The 27,791-nt window shown below is 36.8% G+C and overlaps 1 protein-coding gene across 13 annotated transcripts in view; it reads right to left on the bottom strand.

The window, feature by feature from the left end:
* Positions 1–27,791, bottom strand: part of CTNND2 (catenin delta 2) — a 1,175,163-nt gene that overhangs the window by 25,583 nt on the left and 1,121,789 nt on the right. For all 13 annotated transcript variants that reach the window (XM_001364153.4, XM_016431422.2, XM_016431423.2 and 10 more), the window contains one exon: positions 9,066–9,192. In XM_001364153.4, the coding sequence (XP_001364190.2) occupies positions 9,066–9,192 (127 nt within the window). The remainder of the gene's footprint in view (positions 1–9,065; positions 9,193–27,791) is intronic.

The following is a 27,791-nucleotide window of genomic DNA, read 5'->3' as shown; positions in this document are numbered from 1 at the left end:
AAGGGTGGTTTAATAGTTCAAGTAACAAGGAGGGGGGATAAGTCAGTGGGAGTAGGAAACCCTACAGGTCATCACTTCCCTTTTCAGCCGAGCCAAATGGCTCAGGCTTCAGCATTTCTTTTCCTCCTTCCTCTCTGATCACTTCATTATCTTACTCTAAACAGGTCTCTAGCATGCTTCTTGGGAAGGCAATGGGATGGGACAGGTCTTTGGGGTGACCCCTGTGAAGTTCAAGGGATCAGGACCCTTCAGCAGCAGTTGTTGTTCTTTTGCTTTTTTTAATCCATGATCTGAGGATGTCAGGGATCTTCTGTCTTCAGGGCAAGGGCAAGGGAGGCAAGGCTCTGGTACCACAGGTTGGGGTCTTGAGCTCCGGTCCTTAGCTCCTATCTTTCAAGAGTTCACAGGGCAAAGACCCCTTTCCAAGCTCTCAATTCCACAAGCCCTTTCTGCTCCTCCATCCTGCTATCCCATCCTGCCAACATTCTAAAAATGGTTCCTCAGTCTCAGTTTTCCTTTCCACAGCCTTAAGCACCAATCTGACCATGTTACTTACCTCTTCTAGAAACTTCACTGGCTTCTTACTGCCTCTAAGACAAATATAAACTTTTCTTTCATATTTATGACCCAAACAATCTTATACATATCAATACACCAGCCAAACTGGCCCACTCCCTGTCTCTCATACATAAGACCTCTCTCCATAATTCTGTCTCTTGTAACCTCTAGTTCAAGCACCCCTAAAGAGCCCTTCATCAGTCCTGATTCCCTCGGCTGTTAGTTCTCCATCCCTGTGGAGATCACTTTTCACATTTTATATATAGTTGAGATTCACTTAAAATATATGTACCAGAAAGCCAGGATCTGTCTCACCTTTATATGCACACCCATAAGGTCTGGCCCAGTTCCTGGCCCAGAGTAAATGTTTAATAAATGCCTGATAATAGATTACTTAGACAACTGTATCAAGTTGAACATGTTTTTGATGTCACTTCCTTGCTCAAAAATTTCCAGTGGCTTGCTCTTGTTTACAGTATGAATATACAGCTCAATGGCAGAATTGTTTTGCATTTGGTTTTGGTCCCTGGTTCTGCTCTCTTATCAGAATGCCTGCTATTCCCTGTCATTGCTACTAATCTCTGGGAGGTTGCTGTGGCAGCTTCTAAATTCCACTACCCTCTTTCCCCACTTTTTCTTCCTTCCCTCCTCCGTGTCTTGCCATTCCTCCCAAATTCCTTTGCTGTTATTTAAATGGGTAGGTATTTTGTAGACACTGCTACCTAGTCATTAAAGGGCAATATTTGGAGATCCCTTTTGCCCCAACTTCTAAAATATTAGAGTTTAATATATCAAACATGCCAGTTCTTATTAAACTACTGCACATATATAATTATCTCTTGGCCAATTCTATAGTAACCCATGCACTGTACTTTATAAAAACCAAGCAAATCAACAGATTTTTAAGAAATGTCTGCTATGTGGCATTCTTGGAAAACACACAGAAAACAAGCCATCTCAATGATTTTGATGTTAACAATATCTAGCATTTATGTAAAATTGCATTTCTTACAAATTACTTTTTAATCTATCCTCTATCCATCTTTGCAGTATCCTTACAAATTAATGCTGTGCTTCTTGTAGCTCTTACCTAGTGGAGAGGGAAAAAAGGAACAAAAATGGGGCAACAATAAAGTAATCCAAAGCTATTCTTCTTCTTTAGGCTGTAGTGTATCATGGGAAGAACAGAGGAATGATCATAGTCACTCTAGTATAAATAACTGAAATTACATGAGAACAATTACACTGCAGATATAATCTGTCCTGACCAACTGTGCTTAACAGGGATAGCCATGTATCATAGCATCACAGAGTGGGAAGGAAGCTCAGAGGTTATCTAGTGCAGAGGTGTCAAACATGCAGTCCCAAATACTTCTGAGTGCAGTAGAACTAGATTGTAATGTAATTGGGAAATGTTTTTTAAAACAAAAATATGGTGAAACAGAATGCTGCATTTTAAAAACAAGTCAATATAGGGCCTATAGGTACCCTTAGGTATGGATTAATGGCCCCTGTGTCTACTGATTTAGTCCACACTTTATGTACACAGTAAGCTCCTTCACAATGTCCTTCATAAAGGATCATCTAGTCTCTGTCTGAAAACTTCCGGTGATGGGAAATTAATTCTCTCCCAAAGCAACATATTTTTTGTTGTTTAACTCTTTTCAATCATGTCTGACTCTTTGTGGTCCTATTTGTTTTGTTTTGCAAAGATACAGGAAAGGTTCATCATTTTCTTCTCCAGTTCATTTTATAGATGAGAAAACTGAGGCAAACAGGGTTAAGTGACTTGCCCAGGGTCACCTAGTTAGTAAACCTGAGGCCAGATTTGAACTTGAAAAAATTAGTTCCTACTCTAGGACTGGCATCTAGCCAATGTGCCAGTGAACTTTTGGGCAGCTCTAACAATTTGAAACATTTTCTTTACAGTTGCCATATTGTCACTTTTACCATTGTTTCTAATTCTATCTTCTGGAATCAAGGTGAACAAATGCTCTTGCAACCTATTTTAGTTATGGTCCCTTCCTCCATCCTCTGACATTGCCATCCCTATGGGATAGGCCTTCATCACCTCATCCTGGTCTATTGCAACAGCCTGCTGGCTGGTCCTCCACCTGGAGTCCCTCCCCATTTCAGTTCATCCTCCACACAGCTGCCAAAGGGATCTAATTAAAGGATGCCACATCCTTATAGGCTAGACTCCAGTGATACCCTGGAACCTCCAGACTCAAATATAACCTCCTTGAGTTTTTAGAACCTTTCTAACCTGCCTCCTTATCCTTCCAGTCTTCTTATACATTGTTTTATCCTTCATAAAATTTATGGTACTATGCCTCTTCACTGTTCCCTGTGTAAGACACTCCATCTGCCAACTACTTCACGTCTGAAATTCACCCCCTCCTTGTTTCTGCCTTTTGCCATCCTTCAAATCTCAGCTAAAATGCCACAGTCTAAAGGAAGTCTTTCCCAATTTCCCTTAATACTAATGCCTTCTTTCTGTTGATTTTCTACAATTTATTCTGTATATATCTTGTATGTACATTATGATTCTCAGCTTCTTCACAATGTGAGCTTCTCTTGCCTCTGTAATCCCCAGGGTTTAGTACAGTGCCTGGCACATAGTATGTAGTTAATAAGTGTGTGTTGATTTATCTTTCCTTTGATATGAGGCCCCCTTAAAATACTTGAAGGCAGGTATATTATTCCCTGTAAGTCTTCTCTTTTCCACATTAAGCATATTCATGGCCTTTTGACTGATCCTTAAAATGGTAGAATCTTGAGTACTTTTACTCTCCTTTTTCCACTCCCCTGGATGGCATTCAGTTTGTCCTTTTTATAATACAGCTGATCCAGGCAGCAAACAGTGTGATGATCACTTTCTTCATCCTGGACCCTCTGCCTCTACTAATAAAGTTGATAATTGAATTAATTTGGGGAACTACCATGTCACAGTGAGGTTGGCTTCCTGAAAACCATAAGTCTAATGAAGGTATATTATAGAAATGTTAGTATAAGAGTGAAAATACTAGCAAACTACAGGATATAATTATAAGTTAGAGTCATAAACACTGGAGAGAAACAAACATTTTATTTAAGGGATATATAAGCTTGTGGTAATGTGATATTGTAGCAATTATATTTTCTACCTGTTCTCTTCAGTCTATGCCTTCGGCTTCCTCTGGAATTTTTATGTTATACAAAGAAAGCTGGGTTTAGAGTCAAAAGATTTGGATTCAAGTCCTAGTTCTGCTCCATATTAATTTTGTGTCCTTGGGTAGGTCACAACCTCTGACACTCAGTTTCTTTATCTATGAAATGAGGTGGTTGTATTAGATGACATCTAATATTCTTCTCCATTCTAAATCTACGAAAATAGGATCCTTAATCTCATTCCTTCCGTCCTAGCTCCTTTTATTCATGTCTGATAAATTATTTTTGTTCTCTTCTACTAGATCTATATTTGGTATAGGAAACCCTTCTTTCTTTATGTCACCTCTTCTTTCCTATACCTTTGTGATGCTACTTTCTTAGTTCTCATCCTACTCCTATTCCAAATCTCTCTCTCTCTCTCTCTCTCTCTCTCTCTCTCTCTCTCTCTCTCTCTCTCTCTCTCTCTCTCTCTCTCTCTCTCTCTCTCTCTCTCTCTCTCTCTCTCTCTCTCTCTCTCTCTCTCTCTCCTTCCCCCCTCTCCCCTTCTGGTTTGCATCTTGAACTTTTTTGCTTTTCAGAATGCCTTCCATTCTCTTTTGTGGTTTCAGGTTAGTGCAGAATAGTCTTGTGTTGTTTTAATTTCCTTTCCTTTGTATTTGAAGGTCTTTTCCCTGGACAAATGTATACTTTGTTGTTTGTCACTGAAATAGTTAAATTTAGCAATTATATGATTTGTATTTTGCTACACTGTTTTTTCCCTTGTTTTCTGGAAGTGATTTGTATACTCTTTCGTTTGGCACTTTGTTTTCTGTGTTCAGGAATTCTAGGCAGTATTTTGGTAATGATTCTTGAATTGTGGTGTTTGGATTTTTAATTTCTATTCTTTTGGGAGAGCTATTATCATTATGTTGTTTCTAGCCATGCTGCCTTTGGGTTCCTGTTATACTTGAGTAGAAATTGTTCTTTTAATGTTATTGCTTTCTGCTTCTCTTCTTTCAGAATTTCATTCATGTCTGTGTATTTGCATTCCCAAATGATTATCCTCTCATATTTATTTGATGAGAATTGCTATCATGTATTCTAGTTTTTCTATTCTTACATCAGTTTCTGCTGTTCAGACCTTAAATTCTGCTTCCATTATTAGTACTTATCTCTTAAACCATTTGAGAAAATCTTGTGACTCCATGCTGTCTTGGGAATACACAGGGTTCTATGCCTCATTAGATGTTGGTTCATTTTCCTTCATATTGGCAATATCCATTCAGAGATGGAAGGATTCATTTAGATGATCTAGAGGGCCATTTTCCTTTCTGGTATTAATATCTCCCTTGCTTGTGATTAAGATTTTAAAATAAGTTTTGTTCCATCTTTGGTAATTTGAGTCTTTTGCTTTATATTCCCCAATCTCTCACTTTCTGACTTTTTCCACTCTAATATCAGTTTCTCTATGTCCTGAGACAACCTCAAGTTGCCTCAGCTTCTTCCCTCCCTGGGGAATTCACTTTACACAAGTCCCTGACTCTGTCTCATGTGACTTCTTGAGAGACAAAATTGGTCTCAGCTGGATGACAGTTATTTTTACTTTAGGACTAGTGGAGTCCTACATAAATTGGCAACTTGTCTCATTTACTTCCTTCAATGTAGTAGGGATGCTACAAATCCAGGAAAATCAAGCTCCTCACTTTCCTGTATCTCTCCCTCTGCTGCACATGTTGGGGATGAATTGAGATCTGTTGGCAAGCCCATGGTTTGAGCTGTGTCATACTGCTGTAGCCTAGTGGCTAACAGGAAAGAAGGTGCTAAGCTCATTAGGGATTAGCCTTCTCTGCTGTTAGTTGATAGGGTTGTTAGCTCATTAAGATTTACAGAGTCTTAGATCTTGGCAGTAGTTGCAATTACTTTACCTCTTGCACATTATTATTATATTTGAGAGATTTGAAAGGTCATGAGGATAGTAAAAAAAGTCAGGGGGGGGGTTCATCTTGGTCATGTGACCTAGCAGTTCTCTATATGTTTTGATAGTTCTGCATCCTTCTCCCACCTCTTCCCAAGTCTATACCTCTCCTTGGAATAGCACTACTGATTCCAATTACTTGCTGGGTATATCTACCTGGATTTCATGATCCCTCAACTTCACCTTGTGCCAAATTGAAACTATATTGCCTCCAAAAAAACCTGCTCTTCTCCCTAACTTCTTTATGTCTGCCGATTGGTATCAACATCTTCATCATCACCCAAATGGAAAATTCATATTCATTTTTTATTCTTCTTTCAATCACTTGCCTACTCTAGTTGATTCTACCTTGAAAATGTTTTTCAGGAGTTTATCTTCCTCTCCATTTAAAATGTCACTACCTTAGCTAAGCCCTTATTTGTCCTTGTCTAAGTTGCTATGAAAACTTTTAAACCAGTTATACTATTTCAAGTGTTTCTTCACCAATCAATTCATCCTTCAAACAACTGCCAGAGTAATCTCTCTATTGCATCGTTGTGATCAAATCATGCCTTCATTCAAAACACAGCAGTGGCTCCCTGTTTTCCATTGGATTAAAAATATATTCCTCATCTTGGTGTTCAAAGCCCTCAAAAATATGGTCCCAAACTACCTTTCTAGCCTTCTACTTCCTTTTACATTCTAGTAAAACATGAATTACCTTTCCCTGTGCCTTTGTTCATGCTATCCCCTATTCTAATACTGGGTTTTTCTATAATTCATAGATAGAAGGGACTTCTAGATCAAGGCAAGTAAAACATCTTTCTAAGGTAACATGGTAAATAGCAGAGACAGAACTAAAACCCAGGCAATAACTCTAAATTCAGTATCCTTGCCCTAAGATGTACTTACTTCTTTTAATCTCAAGTCAGGTGCTACCTCTCCCTTTCAGCCCTCCCCGTCTAAAAGGGATCTATTATTGCTGGTGTTCAGTGGTTTTCAGTTATGTCTGAGACTCTTTGACCCTATTTGGGGTTTTCTTGAAGAAGATATTGGAATGGTTTTGCTATTTCCTTCTCTAACTCATTTATAGATGAGGAAATTGAGGCAAACAGGATTAAGTGACTTGCCCAGTGTCATACAGCTAGTAAGTAACTGAGGCCAGATTTAAACTCAAGAAAAGTCTTCCTAACTCTAGGCCCAGCAATCTACCACCTAGCTACCCTAAAAGTGATGCTCACTCCTTAAATTTCTAACAGTCCTTTGCCAGTACCCCTCTCTTACTACATTTTTCCTTGAATCACAGCTACTTGTTTCCACATCTTTCCCCATCCCTTTCAGAATAAAAGCTCTTTGCATCTTGAAATTTGGGTTGTTTCTTTAGTAATATGCCTTTAATCTTTGGGAGAGTTAAATATATATGAACCCTAATAACTCATTTTGGGCCAATCCATTCTCCATTATCATTTTTAGATAAGAGATTAGTTTTTTTTTAAACCCTTGCCTTCCATCTTGGAATCAATACTGCATATTGGTTCCAAGGTAGAAGAGTGGTGAGGGCTAGGCAATGGGGGTTAAGTGACTTGCCCAGGGTCACACTGCTAGGAAGTGTCTGAGGCCAGATTTGAACCTAGGACCTCCTGCCTATAGGCCTGGTTCTCAATTCACTGAGCAACCCAACTGCCCCCAAGAGATCAAGTTTTTGATGAAACAAATCCAGCCTTGGAGATCGTTCCAAGAGACCTTTTTGCCTCAGTTTCTTTATTATATACAAGGGGAGATCTTCCAAGAAGCTCAGTGACTGACCTAAAGTCAATCAATCACAACTAGAGCTGAAGGCAGTTCTTGGTTCTGTCTGTGGTCTTACTATCAGTCCAAGTGTTTTAAACAGTACTACTCTGAAACACGGTGTCTTCTGTTTGACTGGGAGAGTATAACTTATTCCTGTCAGTTTCCTCCTCTATTTCTCTGAGTTTCTTTATCATTCAGACAAGTCTTAGGTAACTATTCACATTGTAAATTCTCATATAAAGTTTTATGAGAAACTCTTTCAAAGCCAGCTAAGCCATTTTTGATGCTAGGAACTTCATCTCCCAACCTACCTTCTGACCTAGTTCTGGAGAATAGGGACTCTGCCAGAGGAAGGAAGAGGAAGCCTGCAGTGAATTCTTTCATTCCAACTATGTCCTTCTACAGAAGAGACTCGAAAAGTTGGAAGATGACATTCCTGCTTTCTAAGTAACAATGAAAACCATTCATGCGGCATGATTGCAGTAGGTTCTGGGAAGCTTACTCCTGTTTTCTAAAGTAAACCCATGCTAATACATGGACTAATAGAGTTTAGAAGGAGTAGAGAAATGAGTGCCAATTCCATAGTTAGAGAACTTGGGTCTAAATTCTACTTCTAGGGGAATCTGGGTGGTTCAGTGGATAGAGAACCAGACTTTGAGATGGGAGGTCCTAGGTCCAAATCTGGCCTCAGACACTTCCCAGCTGTGTGACCCTGGGCAAGTCACTTGACCCCCATTGCCTAGCCCTTACCCCTCTTCTGCATTAGCACAATACACAGTATTGATTCTAAGATGGAAGGTAAGGGCTAATAAACGAACAAACAAATAAATAAGTGAATAGATTCTACCTCAGATGCATCCTATCTGTGTTATCTTATACAAATTATTTAGCCACCCCTGACTTCAATTTCCTTAGCTGTAAAATGAGGATGGGCCCAGATGGACTCTGAGGTCTTTTCTAGCTCTAGATCTCTTGTCCTCTGAAATAAAGTACATTCAGAGGAAATGATTAAAGTAAACTCAAAGCTAAAGTATTACTAGCTGATTATCTATATGAAAAACAGAACTGAATCATTTAGATGTTCTTAGTTAATAAAATAACAATTTCATCATATTTCAACTGTAGGCTTAAGTACGCGGTATTTAAAAAAGCCACTAAGAGGCAGAGTAGCAGTAAAATCCCTCCAGAAGTGCCTGGGATTGTAAGGCTTTCCACTGCTGTCCAAAAAACTTTTATTTGTTCTGAACTATTTTTGTGATTGCTAAAAATGTGGTACTTAAAGGGCTCTCAGGCTGAGAGCTTTTCAAGGCAATAGTAGTTACTTAATAGTAGAAATTAGCCCTTTTCTTTCCCATTATTTGACTCTAGTGGGGCAGGGCACATAAAATAATGTTAGTGATTTATGGGAAAGTGCTTTCTCTACAATTTCCCTAAGAGTGCCACTGAAAAGGATATCTATATCTATCTAAAACATACACACACACACACACACACACACACACACTCACACACACACACACTAATCTGTAGGACCTGATATGCCCTCCTCCCCAAAACTTGGTGTGTTGATCAACCAAGATGTTTTTGTCTTTGTTACAATTATTTGTTTTGCTTATCATTAGCACCTTCTTACCTGAGCGATTGTTAGGAGACATGCGCACAGGAGAAATGGAGGGTGTTCGTGATGAAGAATATGGTCTTTGCCGATCTCTTTCTATCGTTGAAGATGAGGCTACAAAGTGATACTGAGACCATCCATCCTGGGGGAAAAATAAAGCACTCATTCAGTTCCTGTTGTCAGGAGGCAGTTTCTATGATTGCTCATCTTATGCCATTATGGATTTATTTTAAAAAAAATCACATTAGAAGAGTTTCCTGAGCTTGCTAAATAATATACTGGTTTTCCTTTTTAATAAGAGCTGAGAGGGAGAGAGGAAAATGAAACTTCTCCTCTGCTATAGACAGAAAACTCTATAAGGAATATTGTCTTTTAGTGCTGAATTTGGCTTAAGACTGAATAAAATGATCAGATGCTTTTATTTAAATAGAATTAGTGTGCTCATGAATTCAGATTATCTCCTGGACTTACCTCCCTCCCTCCAGGGATATCATAAATGAAACCTTTGACACATGAGATGGCCAACATTCCCCTCTCTGATGTTTTTCTTTTGAGATTTCCCTAGTTTCCTGTCTAGCCTCTGCTCAGCCCTCTGAGCAATTATGGTGCCTTGTTCTAAGGATCAGCCCATTAATCTGGCAATCAACAGAGCCCCTTGTACCTCTTCTTTATTCATCTTCCTTGCTTTCCTCTGCTTTCCTATCTATCTCACACCTCAATTCTTTCAATCTGCTTCTCTCCATTAAAATCTCCATTTATTGTAAGACTGGTTTATTCTCATTATCATCAGTAAAATACCAGTTGATGTCTTTATGTCCTTATCTTACGTAGCCTGAGTATGAAAGGCAAGTTCATTCATTTAGCCCAGGAGTAGTATTTTACTCCTCATTTTAAATTCACAGAGGTCATATCTGTAAAAACATTTCGCAAACTTTAAAGCACTATGGAAATATTGATTATCATTTTTACTTCTTCTATTGCCTTTTTTCTTAATCAGTGACTTACATGGCTGCTGTGACACTTTTAATGGTTTAAGGTACCATTAACTTATGAATATTTACCTTTAGAATTAAGACTAAGTGATACAGGGGCACCTAGGAGGATCAGTGGATAGAGAACCAGATCTGAAGATGGGAGGTCTTGTGTTCATATCTAGCCACAGACACTTCCTGGTTGTGTGACCTGGGACAAGTCATTTAACCCCAAATATCTAGCCCTTACTACTCTTTTGCCTTAGAATAGATACTTAGTATTGACTCAAAGACAGAAGCTAGGGTTTTTTTTTTAAAGACTAAGTAGCAAAGGTTTGCTTTCGTTTAACTGTTGTACTCAGAAATTGCAAGGACAAGCTCCAGTTGGGGAGATCCCTTTCCTAAGCAGAAGAAACACTTGCTTTAAGCTGAGTTTATCATAATTCTTTATGTTTGAATGTTAAATTGATATATTTGAAGTACTGATATATATGAAGTTGATGTATCTTTGAAGTATATCATGTCACTTTTTTTAAGAACTTTAAAAAAATTACATGTAAAAACAATTTTAACAACTTTTCTGACATTTTATAATTCAGATTTTCTCCCTCCTTGCTTCTATAAGGCAGTAAATAATCTGTTATAGGTTACAGCAGTGCTTTCTTGAAAAAATTTTTCTATAAGCCTCATGCCATGACAAAATACACAAAGCACAGATAAAGTTAAAAAAATTAAGAGGAAATAAAGTGAAAGATGGCATGCCTTGATTGCAGACTGATTCCACTAGTTTCTTCTTTGGCTGTGGGTAGGATTCTTTTTTATCATGTTATATCCCTTGTAACCTCTGAGCTGACCTATTAAAAGCTCAAGTGTTTGGGGTTTTTTTGCCCCTTTGTAACTTTTGAAAGAAATCAGATTAGACTATATACCTACCTGGCCCTGTCCTTTTCCCTAACTGAGGATGAGAAAATGATAGCTTCTTTAGGATAATTATTAGAAACATGTACAACAAAGGCTTTTCACACTATGATAGCAATCACCTTTCAAGGCTACTGAAGATACCACTTTTAGGTTAATTATGAGAAACTGTTCCATATAGTACTACTATCCTATCTATAAAACATTTGTGTCTATGGGTTACTCAAGTTATGGAAACTGTGTCAAATCTTAGCTGCTCCAAAAACCAATTTCTGAGCGGAGAAACACTGTCCATTAGCTCAAGTACTTTGCTCAATCTTTATTGATAATTTAGGTCAGAAATAGAGGCGTTTGATTTTTATACAAATAAGATCAACTTTCTCTCTGCTGAAAAAAGAAAACTGTTGGTGAAGATCAATACGTACTTGTACTCCAAAAATGCATGGACTAGGAAGCTGTGAAGATTCATCACAGACTTGGGAGAAATGTGAGGCAGTTAAATTACAGCAATATACTCTGTTACCTTGGGACACTGCCTGCTATGCTCCATTCTATACCAATCTACACTTAATTACATGCTGGACTGTACAATATACTCTGCTTTACATTTTTAGAGGTATGGTGGTGACATTAACACCTGGTCATACATATAGAAAGCATCTGCTTCTAATCATTGGAGAATAAAAGAATGCTGAGTGCTGAGAAAGGCAGGCAAACTAATTCACCATTGGTAGAGCTGTGAATGGTTTTACCTATTCTGCATGTCACATTTGGAATTATGCAAGGAAAGTTACAAAACGGTCCTTTAACTTAGTGATGCCAATACTGGAGGTATAGTCTAAGGGAGGCAAAGATAATATTTTTATCACTAGATGATTTTTAGCTCTGCTCCTTAGTTATAGCAAAGGACTAGATACATATGAACAAGGAATTCAGAGAAACACTAGAAGAATAATTTGAACTAATGAAATGTGAAATAAACATGACTAAAAGATCCCTACAAGTAATAGCTACAACATTGTAAGTGAAAACATTAGTAACAAGAAGATGAATATGAGTAACAACAACAACAGAAACAGATGATTCTGGAGAACAGGGAATTAAACATACTTTATTCCTCATGGCAAAGATACAGCCGACTACTAGGGTAGAAGATTGGACATATTCTCAAAAGAAGTCATTGAATGGGGTATTTTTGTTGAACTATTTTCCCTTGATATAAGGGAGGACACAGCCTAGGGGGAGAGATTTCCATGTCTTTCCCATTTTGTCATTATGATAATAAAATATCAAAGAGCGCCGACAAAATTTATCTTTAAAATTAAGTAATTGTTTTGAGGGATAAGTAGGAGATAATGATTACCCTTGTAGGCTCTGAGTCTTTACCTCAGACATTATTATTCTTGTGAATCCTAAAAATTCCACATAAGCTTCAAACTCATTTCTTATACTTAAAATTCCAAACATGTCATCCTCTAATCTACCTTTTCCCTCTGTGTAAACCTAAAGGTTGAAAAGTTGCTCTTTCCCACTTTTCTTTTGACTTTCTTTCTATAAAACCTGCCAATCTATCTTTAAATGTATTTTTAAAAATTTGCATAGCAGGGTAAAATTTAATTAGAAATAGGGTTTGCTGGAGCAGCAGTACCTATCCTTCAAACCTAGATATGGCCAAAGAGTGTTGTTGTTCAGTTGTGTCTAACTCTTCATGGCCTCTTTTGGGGTTTTCTTGGCAAAGATACTGGAAGTGGTTTGTCATTTCCTTCTCCAGATCTTTTTATAAATGAGAAACTGAGGCAAATAGGGATAAGTGACTTGCCCAGGATCACATAGCTAGTAAGTGTCTGAGGCCAGATTTGAAATCAGGAAGATGAGTCTTCCTGACTCCAAATTTCACAATCTATCCACTGCTTCACCTAGCTGGTAGGACCATAGATTTAGAGCTCAGGGGATCTTTAGAGGACATCTGATCCAAGGTCTCTTTTTGAAGATGAGGGAAGTGAGACCTAGAGAGTCTAAAGAATTTACCCAAGATCATATAGGTACTCTAGCAGCAGAGTAATTTGGATTTTAATCAGGTTCTCTGATTTTAAAAGCAACACATTTTCTCTATTTTTTTCCTAATATACTTACAAATTGACATACAGCTTTTTCCTGAAAACCATTCCTTTCTTTTCACACAGTCCTATACCTGCCTCTTGAGTTTTTATTATTCTTGTTGATATAAAAATTTGTATGTTGCATGTGAGATTCAATCTTTTTGAAAAATCTAGACATTTTGGAAAATTTTTCTGCTTCCTGGTGTCACATAACTCAAAATTATTATTTTATCATTGATATTTTAATAATATTATATTAGAGATTTTCATACTTCGGTTTCAATCATCAGAAAATTAAAATTTTTAAATGCTGTGTCAAAACCTCTGAATCATAGATAATGAAAATGAAATCATCTAGTTTAATAGTTTTGAACTCAAACTATTTTGTGTAAGGGTAAAAAAAGTTAAATTCACTACCTCAAATTGCTTTTCCTTTATGAAGACTCATGGAAAATGGAATGGGAAGGGGGATGGGGACTCTTTAGGTTCAAAGGTTAGATTCTGAAAGAATATTCTAAGGCTGATAGAATTGGAGGCTATAAAATAAATATAAATATATTTAATATATATCATGTAATATATAATTAATGAATATAAATATATAAAATAAATATAAATATAAATGATTCTAGTACACACAAAGTACAAGTATTTATACACATATGCATGTATACTATATAATATGTACACAGACACGTATTTTACTGAAACAGAAAAGTCTCTGTCTTGTACTAATTATAAGTTATTCTGCATGCACAAGTTCCATGGTCTTTTGTTTAAAAATGATTAGTCTATGGAGAGTAGTGTTGTTTCTTTTTACATATTCGTAAGCTGAAATATGCAAGATGTAGAAAAGTAAATTTGTTACAAACTTCAAGTGTATCAGGAAGTATTTCTATTCATTATTTGCATATTTGATTATTTTTTCTTCTGATTTAAAAATCATCTCAGGACAGGATTTTTGTTTAGTGCTTTATTATTTTCACTGTGGATATCTATAGTTCCCCTTCACAACATCTAATCTATCTATCCTTAGGATTTGTAGGGGTTAGATAAGAAAACTCAGGGAAGAAAAAACACAGCCAATAAAGGACAGCAGTGGTAACCAGGGAAAGGCAGTTAATCCTTAATATTGATGATAAGAAACTCTTCTCTAAGTCCTATCATTTACCTCCAGCAGGAAAATGACCTAGAAGTTATGCCCTTCAGCTCAAGACCCAGTCAAGCTGTCAAAAATGTGATATGATATCAGTTCTTCAAATTGGTTTTTTATTTTTAACATATTAAACTTTAAACTGAAGGCTGTTAAGTTGTTCCAAGCATATAGAGATGGAAATCCAGAAAGAATAGGAGTTCAAAGCAATTGAACTCTAAATTGCCACCAGAAATAATCTGATTTCCTTCTGACTTACCTTCTTACCATTTCCCCACTACAATTTAAGTTTCTATGTGACAAGTCTTTTTTAGGCACCTGCTTGCTCAGCCATCTTTAGCAATATTATAAATGATCAACCCACACCTGTTAGCTATTTGGAAGGAGGGTTTTGTGTATGTGGAGAGGGGACAGGGAAGAATAGTGTGACCTTCTCCAATTTGGCTTTAGCTGGAACATTAAGCCTCAGGAAGGTGGTGCCTACCACAAGGCAAGACTGTAATGTGGAAGAAGTTTTTTGTTTATTAATGAGGCTATATGCTTTTATTCAAAATTGACTTGCATCAGGAGATGATGACCTTCTGTACTGTTTGTTAACACTTAAATGCAGTAAACACAGTATTATGTTCAGTCCTTAATGGGAGGAGCTAAAGAATACTGGGAGCTGTAGCACTTAATCTGACTAGAATGGAAATGATAGACAAAGCTTTATCACACACATTTTGAGATCACTTCCTCTTGACCAGGAGAGCCTTTCTTTGGGCAATCCAAGTTGCTTTCTCTACCTGAGGGATGCACACGCTATAGATTCTATCATCATCTTTTCTCCTTAGTGGTCTCCCAAGGGGTTCCTTCCCTATGCTTTCTCATATATTTCTTCTTGCAAGCTCCTTGAGGAATGGACTATTTTTGCCTTTTATTTTTTTTCCAGATTCCAGTGCTTAGCATAGTACCTGGCATGTAGTAGATGCTTAGTAAATATTTATTAATATAATTAGAGGAGCAGAAGCCCTTGACTCTTTTAACTACTTTTCCCATTTTGCTCTCTTTGGAAGATAGTAAAAGGTTGGGAATGGAATGGAATGGAAACAAAAGGTTTTCCTGCTCAAGAGGAAGAGATCCCGAAAGTTTGGGGATAAAGCCTTGTCTATAATTTCCATTCTCGTCAGATTAAATGGAAAGTTTGGAATGGAAGATAATTAGAAGTCTTCTGGAGACTAATGCATTATTTTTTTTTTGTCACCAAGACTTTTTCTTTCTCTTTCAGTAAGTACTTGGGAAGTCCACATGGTGTAACATCAAAATAGGATCTACTGGGGATAGGAATAGTAATACATTGCCATCTTCCTTCCAGAAGCAATTTTATGATTCATATTTTGGGATTATTATTAAGGATTCTGAGCTCATCATTTAGAATTCATTTTGATGCATTTTTATGTTTAGATAGGACTAAGAATTTCCTTGATGGTCAGTGTGTTCCAGAGTTGTTTCTGCCTGATTCCAAGTCCAGTGCTGTATCCATGGTGCCACCTAGTTGGCCCATTTCATAATTAAGGTTCGCCAAGAATTATAGCTTCCTGGTTGGGGGAACTGAATCAGGACTTTATGCTCTTCTCCAAATAACAAACAGAGATTGTCCTTAATGAGAAAGGCAAAAGTGATGCAGTAGGAAGAGTATGTGATTTAAAGTCAACATGAGATCTGAGTTTGAATTCTGGAACTGTCCTTTATCCTACATGTCAACTTGAACACTTTGCTTTTCTTCTCTGGGTATCAATTTTCTCATCTGGAAAATTAGTGTATTGGACTAGATCATTGTTAATTTTTTTTGCATGTCTCTAACAGATTGCTTTGACAGTCTGGAGTGTCCCTTCTCAAAATAATGTTTTCAAGTGTATAAAATAAAATACACAGGATTACAAAGAAAAAAATTATATTTAAAAATAGTTATCAGAAAATGTTTTTTTAGAACTCTTACCTTCTATCTTAGAATCAATACTGCAAATTGATTCCAAGGCATAAGAGTGGTAAGGGCTAGGCAACAAGGGTTAAGTGACTCACCCAAGTCACATAGCTAGGAAGTATCTGAGGACAAATTTGAACCTAGGACCACCCATCTCTAGGCCTGGCTTTAAATCTAATGACCTACCTAGGTGCCCTTATCAAAATATTTTTTAAAAACAAAATTCACAGACCCACTTTAAGAACCCCTAAACTGGATGATCTCTAGTCTCATCTAGATCTCAGGATGTGATCCCTCAGAAACAGTGATGGTTCAAACAAAGTGATTATTTTAAAGTAATAATAATCAGTGGAGAAAGAAAAATGTCATACGGTGTAATAAACACATGCATGTCCTTATCACTTCACTGAAAGGAGCGATGGCCTTCTAGGAAAAAGGAGACAAGGTGCATGTGATGGAGCCGAAAACTGAACCTTATTTCTGAAAGTAATCTTCAGCCTTCTTGTACACTAATAAAATAAGTCTCCATCTATTTTAAAGGTAAACTATTTGTAAAAGATTCATTAAGACCATTCCCATCAACAATTCCAAAAGCTATTAGTGTTAAATATTTAAACTAATTTTTAAGAGCCAAAAGGGAGTATTTTCAATTTAATGCAGACATAAATACCACCTGACATGCCAGTTGCTTTCATTAGTTTGTTTCAGCTTTAGTGCTTCTAATGAAATTTAATTAAATTGATGTTGGGTACTTAAAGGTACAGTATATATCTATATATCTATCTATATATAAGGGTCTCCTGTAGAGAAGTAACATTATCTTTAAAACTTGAGGGTTGTGGATTTAGGAAACCAATTTACCTACCATCAACCTTTTCTAATGAAGGAATGAAACCAAGAAGACTTGACAAATTGGAAGGAAATCTAATGTAATTTGGTTGAAGGGAGTGTGCCATGCTTAACTGCCAGGAGTTAATAGGTACCAATGGCACACTTAACACAAGCACAAAGAATTGATGTGATGCCAAATCCAAATCACAGTTTCACTTTTGAGGCTGAAAAATAAAGGCTTTATTTTGACAGTCTTTAACAATATCTTCTCTTCCTACGACCTTCAGCCTCCAATTAGTTCTGTGATCTTGAGTGGTAGAATTATTATTAATTAGGATGAAATGTGAATTTTTTTTTAAAAAGCACACTTCCTTTTGAAGAAAATTAGATAGAATGTTCCTAATTTGCTTGTCCTTTCCTGCTTTTATAAAAATTATTTTTTATTGAAGGAGCCCTTTTGCCACACATTAGGTACAGATATTAAACTTTTCATGATCTATTATCTCCGTTAACTATTAAGCATTTGGGATGCATTCAGTTTAATGGATATTCGTCAGTTAATTATCAAATCTTCCTATCAGAATGCAAGCTCCTTGAGGGCAAGGACTGTTTTGTTTTTTATCTTTGTATCCTTGGCATAGTGATTGGTCATTAAGGACTTAATAAATATTTGTTAATTAATGATTATCTTCAGGCAACATATATTTACAATACTATTTGGTAGTATTTTTTCACTGATATGGAATATCACCCCCATTAGCCCAAGTAAAAGTAGAGAAGGATAAGGCCAGGCCATAGAAGAAGAATGGCAGTATGAAAGCAAATTATACTATTTTTTGTTGAACTTTCTCTGGAGAAAAATTTCCAAGATTGTTCTAAAGACCTTGTACTCTAAACCACATCCAGAGAAAGAACAATAAGATTGTTTCCCCCCCTTTATAATCAGTTCAGTAAGCAATAGTGTCTGTGAACTACTGCTCGCCCTTGTCCCTGTTTCTTGACTACTCCCTAAATTGTTACACAGAAGAAGGAACTGTAAGACAGTCCTGTAATCATGCCTCCTGCTAAGTTAAATTTCGGGGTTAGTCACCTCAATCACAGAGCTCTGTCCATCAAAAGTCTTAGATGGTAAATAGGAAAGAGGGAAAGCATCCTTTTAAGCCAGTGTAAGAAGAAAAAAAACTTTCTAGAGTCATTGAATTGTGAAATAATTTTAAAAAATGCTATTTTGCAACTGTCAAAAAAGAGATAGCATCCTATATATTTGTCATTCTGAACATTGAGGTGTAAATAGAAAATTGTGCAAATAAGAAGTTATCTTTTGAATAGAGAGCCTTGGGCTGCAAATTGGGATTCCAAAATACTAGTTCTAATGCTGCCAGGAAATATTCAGTGTAAGCCAGTTGTGGAAAAGAGGAGTTAGGCATCATCTGGCATAGCCTGTGTAACAATACTAGAATAGCACTAAAACCAAAGGAAGTCTCTTTATTGGCTAGGATAGAGCAGCCACTGGCCTTGAAACATTGTAGTAGACAGAAATAATTAAATCAACCAACCAATAAACATTTATTAATTTATTAAGTATTTATTACCATGCATCAGGTCCTGTGTTAGACACAAAAGACCCAAAATATCCTCTGCACCCAAAAAGCTTATATCCTGGGTTGCTCAGTGGATAGAACCATTCCTAAAGATGGGAGTTTCTGGGTTCAAATTTGACCTCTGAAACTTCCTAGCTGTGTGACCCTTGGCAAGTCACTAACCCCACTGCCTAGCTCTTATTGCTCTTCTGCCCTAAAACCAAGTATTGATTCTAAGGCAGAAGGTAAGGTTTTTTAGGGGGAGGACAAGGGGAGTGGCGATCAGAAGAAGGAGGTAAAATTCACTCCCCACTTTACGTATATATACTTTTTTGGGAGGGAGAGGATTGAGAAAGGTGGAGCAAATGGGTGGAATGCTGTAACTCATATTACCTTTATTCCTAAAGTTGTTAAATATGGCAAAACTATGAAAAGGCAGATATATCCTGGCAATTTATAAGAAAACATATGTTATGTTGACCAACTGTGTACTGAATTCTTTCTGTTCCCTCCTCCCTCCTGGGAATGGAATCCTACTCAAACCTTTTCTTTCTCCTCTCTCTAGTCACCTTCTCCTCCTTCCTACCAGTTTCCTACTGAAGATTTAAATCACCTACATTTGGCTTACCAAACAATGTCCCAAATTTTATGCTAGAGTCAATATAATTATCCTCAGAAGTTCCTTTTTTTCTTCATGTGGTTTATATTGAATAAAATCTTATTAATACAATCACAATAACCAGTGGTAAAGAATTGGAAACTAGGAAGTTGCCCATCACTTGGGGAATGGATGAACATGTGTTGTGGTATACGGTTATAATGCATACTATTGCACCATAAGGAACGATGAATAGGAGGAGTTCAGAAAAACCTGGAAAGACTGTGAACTAATGCAAAGTAAAGTAAGCAGAAACAGGAGAATACTGTTTACAGTTGCAGAAATATTATATGATGACCAACTGTGAAGTACTTAAACCATTTTCAGCAAAGCAAGTTTCCAAAATCAGTATTAGGGACTCATGTTCGAAATGCTATCCACAGCCAAAGAGAGAACTGTTGGTGTCTGAGTGCAGATCAAAGGATGCCATCTTCCTCTGTAGTTCCTTTATGAGATTTCTATTGCATGAGTGACATGTCTTTTATCATGACATGAGCAATATGGAAATATTTATTATGTGAAAGTATGGATGTAACCCATACCAGACTATTCACTGCCTTGGCGATAGGTAGATGGGCAAGTAGAGAGGGAGAAAATCTGAATTCTAAAATGTCAAACAAGGTTGTCAAAAATTATTTCTATATGTAACTAAAAATGGAAAAAAGGGAAAAAAAGAAAAAAAATACATTCACAACATCTTCAAGCCCCTGGGTAGGAAAATTCCTAATGTTCAGCCAGAGGTCTATAAATTTTTGTTTATCTTTAGTTTTATGTTTCAAGCAAAAATAATAATACAGGAAAATTTCAGTTTATAAATGTCATCTCATTTCATCCATATGATAACCATGAGATATAGGTGCTGCAATTATTCTCATTTTACATGAAGAAACTGAGAGGCAAACAAAGGTTAAGCAGCACACAGCCAGTAAATATCTGAGGCCATATTTGAACTCAAGTCTTACTGACATCAGGCCCACAATAGTGTACCACCAGCTATTAGCTGCTCAACTGTGAATATTAAACAAGGTTGACTCTATCTCTTGTTCTGGCACATTGTGAACTAGGGCTTTCAAACCTTGGATGCTGTTCTCTTCTCTGTTGGCAGCAGATCCAATTGCAGTGAAGATAAAAAAGAATCATGATTATCCTAGTCATTTCTATCTTCATTTTAATATAGAGGTGAGAATCAGCAAAAAATGTCACTTTGGGTTTTTTTTTCAATTTCAATTTAATTTAATTTAAAATATTTTTTCATGTTTCCATGATTCATTTTTCCCCTCCCTCTTCCCTCTGCTCTCCCAGAGCTGACAAGCAATTCTACTGTGTTTTACAAGTGTTGCCATTTAATACCTATTTCCATATTATTCATTTTTTTCAATAGAGCAATCTTTTAAAGCCTAAATTGGGGTTTTAATATTGTACTACTTCCTTGGTGAAGACTTCCTAGTTCTATCTCCCTAGCTGAAAGTGATTTCTTCCTTCTTAAAATTTCCAAAGCCCATCCTTACTACCTATCCTTTCCACTTATCACACTTTCCACTTACAATGATTTCTGTATATGTTTTACTGGGGAGATTGTATGCTCCTTGAGAGCAGGCATTCTGCTATAATTTTTTTTAATCTTTAGGACCTAGCATGGTAATTTGGACATAGTCAGTACTCAATTTTTGTTGGATTTTTGTTTGTTAGATTGAAATAAAATTCAATTTTGAATGAATGAATAAAATTCAAATACTTTTTTTCTTGGAGGAAACAAAAGGCAAAATTTTGTCAAATATTACAACTTGGAAGAACTTAATATATTTGTTCCCCTTTAAAAAAAACTTAAGCTTATTTATTTGTTTGTTACATAAAGACATTCAGGTAACTGCGTCCTTTCCTTCACCCCCATTAGACATGGCATCATTTGACAAAAGATATATGCATATACAAAATTATGTCCTGCTTATTTCTACAGTATGACCTTCTTGGTGGTTTATTAATTTGCACGAGATTATAATCCTTTCTGAGGCAAAGTTTTAGTTTTAGCTGTCTTTTTAGACAGAAAAGCAATAATTCAAAAGCACTAACATTCATGCATCCTTTCACTCTATTTACATTCACAGTTTTCCCTGCTGGATAAAAGTCATAGTTGTTTTTCCTTCCATTACATTTCCTTAAAATAAACACAGGCTAAAATTTAAACAGGCAAGCATCTCACAGCATCCAAGGTGCTTTGTAAACACTAATGAAATAGCTGGAGTGGATGTTTGAGAATGAGGATGAATATCTTTGACAGCGAGTGGAGAGCAATCTCAATCTGGCTCCCAAGTGACCATCTGGGGTCAGAGGATGAATGTACCTGCATATATTCTCCTCTTATTAATTACTCTTCAATGGTGGAGGTGTGCTTGGCAGTCTGTTAGAGACACATTCTTGCCCTCAAGGAATTATAGTCTAAGTGAGATGGGCCAAAGTGAACTTCATTATCATCAAAATCCTCCCTCCCAACATGTAATAAAATGTAACACTGTACACAGTAAGAAGAGAAAGCAAGGAAGCGACTTAATAAACAGTGAAGATGTTCCCAGGGGACAAGGAGTGCATCCATCTGTGTGCTGTTGAAGGAGAAAGAGAAATAACATCTGAATAATGTAGGGAAGGCTGGCACGAAGGAAACCTCAGAAATCATGCTGGATCTCTTGCTGGCTCCCGCCCTGCTGGCAAGTTAAATGGTGGAGCCCTTCTGAGTTCACGCCACGATGACACTGTCTTTGGTAGACTATGAAGTGGCTGTGAATTAAGTCAAGTTTCATCAGACAGACACAAAACTGGGCAGTTCCTCGTTGCCAGCATGCTGTCTCAAAGCTAATAGGAGACAACAAAACAGGGGAATGTATCCGATTTTTCTGGATGCTGCTTCTATCTCTTCCTTTGCTGGATTGTTTTAAAAGCCCCTTTTCTGTGTCTGACTTGTATTCACTATATAGCTTGAACACGCGTGTATGCTTCCTAGCTTTTCTTACCAAAGCAACCACACAGTACACAACCCATGAGAAAAGGAGAAGGGATCAGGCTTTAAAATGAATACACATTGTATCTCCTAATGAAACAGTTCCAATCAGCTAACTAATGAGGGCTTCATGAGAATATGAATTTACATGATTAAAAATAGGTATTGCTACGTGACAACCCTCATTCCCATACGGAGATTATTTATCAAGTGATTTGGTCAGGTTTGAGTTTCCATTGACAAGGTTATTAGATTGATAGATTAGAGAAAGTAGAGAGTACAGCAGAATTTCAGCTAGGCATTTGATGCAATTTCTCATGAAATTCCTGGGGACACAAAGGAAAGAGGTGGACTAAATGGTATAATAGTTATGGGGTTTCAAAGTTGGCCGGAAAGTGGTAACCCTGAGTATTGTTTAGCTGACTGGTCCCTAGGAAAAAGAAACACATGCTTTGTAAACCGTAAAGCATTTTTTTTCTCCCCAGATTTCACATTCTAGTCTGTTTTATCCTACTCTCATGACATTTTAGACTAAAAAATTAGATGGAACTTACATTTCTTCTAATTCAGGGGTTCTTAACCTGGGGTCTATGAACTTGCTTTTTAAATATTTTGATAACTGTATTTCAATTAGTTTCCATGGTAATTAGTTTAATTGGTATAATTAGTACGCTTGGTAATCCTATATATTCTCTTTTAACATTTTAAGAAGTAATCCATAGGCTTTGCCTGATTGCCAGTGGGGTGCATACCACTAAGAAATTTAAGAATGCTTATTTACATGTACCACATAGATAATATTACCTACCATCTCAGGGACTGGGGGTGGGTGGGAGGGAGAGAGAGGATGTGGAAAAAATCATATTAACATGTAAATAAATAAAATAAAATAAAAAAGCACACCTTAACCCTATCATATCATCTTACATATTAGAAAGCAGAGACTTTAAAATGAATACAAACTATCTCCTGAAGAAGCTTTTTCAATGATCTAAATGATGGGGGCTTCATGAGAATATGAATTTGCATGAATAACCATGTGATTAAAAATAAGGACTTAAACCGAGGTCCTTGAATTCAAGATCCAGTGCTTTTTCTACATTGAGTCTCCTGTAGATCAAGAGTCATAAGCTTTTTGTATGTCACAGATCCCCTAGGCAACAAAAAAACAGGATTACAAGGAAATAAATGGAAACACAATTATCAAAATGTTTTTAAAAAAATTAATGGATCCCAGGTTGAAAACCCCTCTTTAAATTATTATTGACTATTATAATTATTTATATTTGAATTCAGACATGGTAAGTTCCTTCAGACTTTTTTTATTTCTATTGACAGTGCCACCAAATCAAAGTAAACCACATTCATAAATTCAGTTATCCTTCACTCTTCCCCTCATATAATCGGGTGCTGAATTCCTAATAATTATATCTACATATAGAAATACACACACATGCAAACATATATATGTATACACACATATATGTATATATACATACACACATTTTAATTCCCTTCTCTCTAGCCTCATAATTATACCCTCAAAAACTCTTACCTATTGTAATAGCCTAGCCTCCTAATTGGCTTTCTTAACTCCTCAAATTCTCAAATTTCTTTCTCAAATCCACACTCCCCCCAGCTGTCAAAATAATCTTTCTAAAGTATATATCTGTTCTGGTGATAAAAGACAAGCAACCAACTATCCAATGATTCTCTGTCTTTAGAAGAAAACACAAATTGTTTAGGCTGGTATTCAAAGACATCCACGATCTGGTTTTTACATACCTTCCCATTTAAGCACTTCATGGATTTGACACTCTTGACAGTTTGCTCAACTAGCTGTTCCCTGACCAATTGAGCTATAAGCATTATGCATTCACTTTGTGCCAGATATTGTGGAGATATAGATATGAAGAGAGAGAGTCTCTACCCTTAAGGAAGGAGCCTTGCATTCTAATGGGGAAAGGTAATATACAGAAAGAGGCAGGAAGGGAAGGTAGCCCATGTGGAAGGTGATGGGGAAGTCCAAAGTCTCATATCAGGATGAGCAGTGAAGAAATGTCTGGCTTGGGCACCCTCCTGAAAAGGAGTTTCTGGGAGGAGCTCTCTGTTCTCTCCTCCAATAAGAGTGGTTTGAGGGAACTGAGGAGGTGTGAGAAGGAGGGTTGATGAGATCTTAGAGGATGATGAAAATCCTGGGTGGGGCGGGATGAGAGGGAGAACTTCAGAGCCATGGATCTGAGTAGGAAATTAAGTCAACATTCTACCCCCTATTTCTGGCATTTGCCCAAGACATTTCCCATATTTCGAATGTGTTTCTTATACCTTCCCACCTTTCAGAATCCCTCAAGGCATAGCTTAGGTGCTGTCTCTTTCCTAAGCCTTCCCTTGTTCCCCAAGTTCATAGTATCACAGACCTAGATTTGAAAGGGATCTCAGGGATAAGCTAGTCTAACCCCCTCCTTTAACAGATGAAGAATCCAAGGCCCAGGAAGGGAAATCGACTTACCCCAGGCTCTACAGGTAGTAAGCATGGAAGGAGAATTCAAACACAGGTTTTCTTGACCCAAGAGCCAGTTTTCTCTTCAGTCTCTACCCATCACATTCCTTCATCTTATACTTATTTTTATACCTGTTGTATCGTCCATTACCATACAAGGTAATTGAAGGCCAGGAAGTCAGTAAAACCCAGGTTGAAGCCCCACTTCTGATATCTATAGGTTGTATGACCCTAGACAACTTACTTATCCTCCAATGCTCCAGTTGATGCTAGCACCATAAAGGACAGAGAAGGTGCCATCATGTATTGGCAGAGGGAACAATCTCACCTGGAAATTCTCTATGCCAATGAAATCACAGGTCTAGTCTTTTTCCCCATCAACTCTCTTTAGGTCAGCAAAGGCTGATTATTTTGTTTTTTATTCCCAAGACCCAAAACTGTGACTGGGTCATCTACATTTTTCAGTCTATTCCATTGCCTAACACAATGGTTTGCATAGTAGGTGCTGAATAAATTGAGAAAGACTCTGTGAAGGCAAATGTCATTATCCCTACATTACCAATTAGGAAACTCAGGGATTAAGCAATTTGTCTCTAGTCAAACAACAACAACAAATGGAAGAACAGGGACTTAAACCTTTGTCTTTTGACTTCATGTTCAGTATTTTATCATGTCATAGTATTGCCTGAGGAACATACCACCCCTTGTTTGTTTGTTGCTTTTTTATTTAAAAGAACAATCAATTGGAAAGTGGCTGAATATAGTGGGGTAGATGAATATAATGGAATATAATTTTACCATAAGAAATAATGAATATGAAGAATTCAGACTTTTTTGGGAATAGACATCAATGAGGTTGAATTAAATAAGTAGAACAAGAAAATATATGCAATGACCTCAACAATGTATTTGGAAAGAATAACAATTCTTTTTAAAATTTTTATTTTTTAGGTATCTAGGTGGTGGTGCAATTGATAGGATGTTGGTCCTAGAGTAAGGAAGACCTAAGTTTAAATCTGACCTCACAATCTTACTAGCAGTGACCTTGTCAAGTCACTTAGTCTCTATTTGCCTTATTTTCTTGTTTGAAAAAAAGTCTTCAACATTTGCCAGATTTTGCGAAATGGGGATAACAACATAATCTAAAAAATTCCATGGTTATTGTGAGGATCAGACGAAATAACATTTAGAAAGCACTTAATCCAGTGCTTTATAAATGCTTATTCCTTTCCCTCTTCCCTTCTTTTTCATCTACCCCTGATATTTCATTGTTTTTCATTGTATTTCATTATATGTACTTATTCTTTTCTTCTAGTAAGTTTAAACCCTTAAGAACAAGGAAAGTCTTCATTTTTGTCTTTGAATTCTCAGTGTCTAGTAATAGTGCTTGATATGTAGTATGACTGATGTAAATCATCATTGTTTAATAAAGATCTTGTAGCTCACAATGAGCCCTCAAATCAGTTACAAGGAAGGAAGGAAACAAGAATTTAAGTTCCTTTTATGTCCTATTGTGCTGAGTATTTTACAAATATCTCACTTGATTCTCACAACAATCCCAGGAGATAGATACTATTATTAACCCATTTTTCTGGTTGAAGAACTTGTAGTAGATTGAGGTTAACAGACTGCCCAAGGTCATACAACTAATAAATGTCTGAGATCAGATTTGATCTCATGTCTTCCTGACTCTAATTTGTTTCAACTTGCATTTGCTGGACTCTTTATGACTCTCTTTGTGGTTTTCTTGGCAAAGATACTGGAGTAGTTTGCCATTTCCTTCTTCAGCTCATTTGATAATGAATCTAGGGCAAACAAGGTTAAATGATTTGCTCAGAGTCACACAACCAATAAGTGTCTGAGCCTGGATTTGAACTAAGACCTTACTGACTCCAGGTCTGACACTCTATCCACTGTCCTCTCTAGCTGCTCCAATGGATGCAACATGTTATATAAACCTCAGTCACTATTTGTGCTCCTTTGGTGTTTTTCCTTTGGTGGACTTCGGTCTGCTGTTTCTGCTAGTTTTGGTAAAGAATAAATAGGAAGAATACTTAGTAGGGAGAGCGGTATAAAAAAATCTTTGTGCTTTGTTGCCTCACAACTGGATTTCCTAGAACTTTCTGATGCATCTCAGTAGTGTTAATAACTTATTGGCCATAGTCACTTCATGTTTTAGAAGCTGTCATGTGCATTGATTTCCACTTTTGCACAATTGATTTTTGCTTCTGCACCCCTCTTGGTGCCTTTGTATGTGGACAGGCATCATGATGTGCAGTGAGTATCTAAGAATCGTCTCTGACAGGTCAGAGGGACGCCTGAAGAAAAGATTTTATTTGTCAATGAAATTATCAAAGATTAAATGGCCAGAATGTTATGTAAGATGATGTGAAGAGAGCTGAGTTTAGCCCTATTTAGGTTTTTGATCTTGCATATAAATTTAGTGTTAAGTAGGCATAAGTACAAGTTATCATTGATAGTATTTTTAAAAAGAACTTCAAAGTTTAAACCCTGAAGAAACTTAATTTCAGGTTGTCTTAAAAACTTGTTCAAATGATTTTCTGCTCAGGAAAAGAAAAGTAAAAGACTTGTAGGTCTTCCCATAATTTACAGGTAAAGAATTGCCAGCACTGAATATGGATTAGTAAGTATGATGTAGGCAATTTCTTTGATAAAAATGACATCTCCAAATTCAGGAGTTTAATTTATTTTCATGTGGGATTTACTGCTTTTCCCTCACTATCTTCAATGCTCTGAAAGCAAGGTCTATTAATTCTCAAAATGTCAACATGCCAGAAGAAGTATGAAAGCATTTCTCCCTCTCCTTTCTAAAGTGATTACTGCAAAGCTCAAGATCCAGACCTAGACTCTTGTCTATGCTGTGTGTTTCCATTTAAAATGCTCCAAATTATCTTTCTAGTTTTCTTTCAAATCCAACACTCTTTTACTAGTGTTATTATCTTGTCAATTGGATGGGAAAGATGTAACCAATCACTGGAGAGATTTTAAATGTGAGCCCCTGATTTTAGGCTGTGGAAAACACAGGACTAACAGCTGGTATATCAAGAATGGCCAA

Source organism: Monodelphis domestica, chromosome 3 (assembly GCF_027887165.1).
Source record: "Monodelphis domestica isolate mMonDom1 chromosome 3, mMonDom1.pri, whole genome shotgun sequence".
Taxonomy (NCBI): Eukaryota; Metazoa; Chordata; class Mammalia; order Didelphimorphia; family Didelphidae; genus Monodelphis; species Monodelphis domestica.
This window is presented reverse-complemented; position numbering and strand designations above follow the sequence as displayed.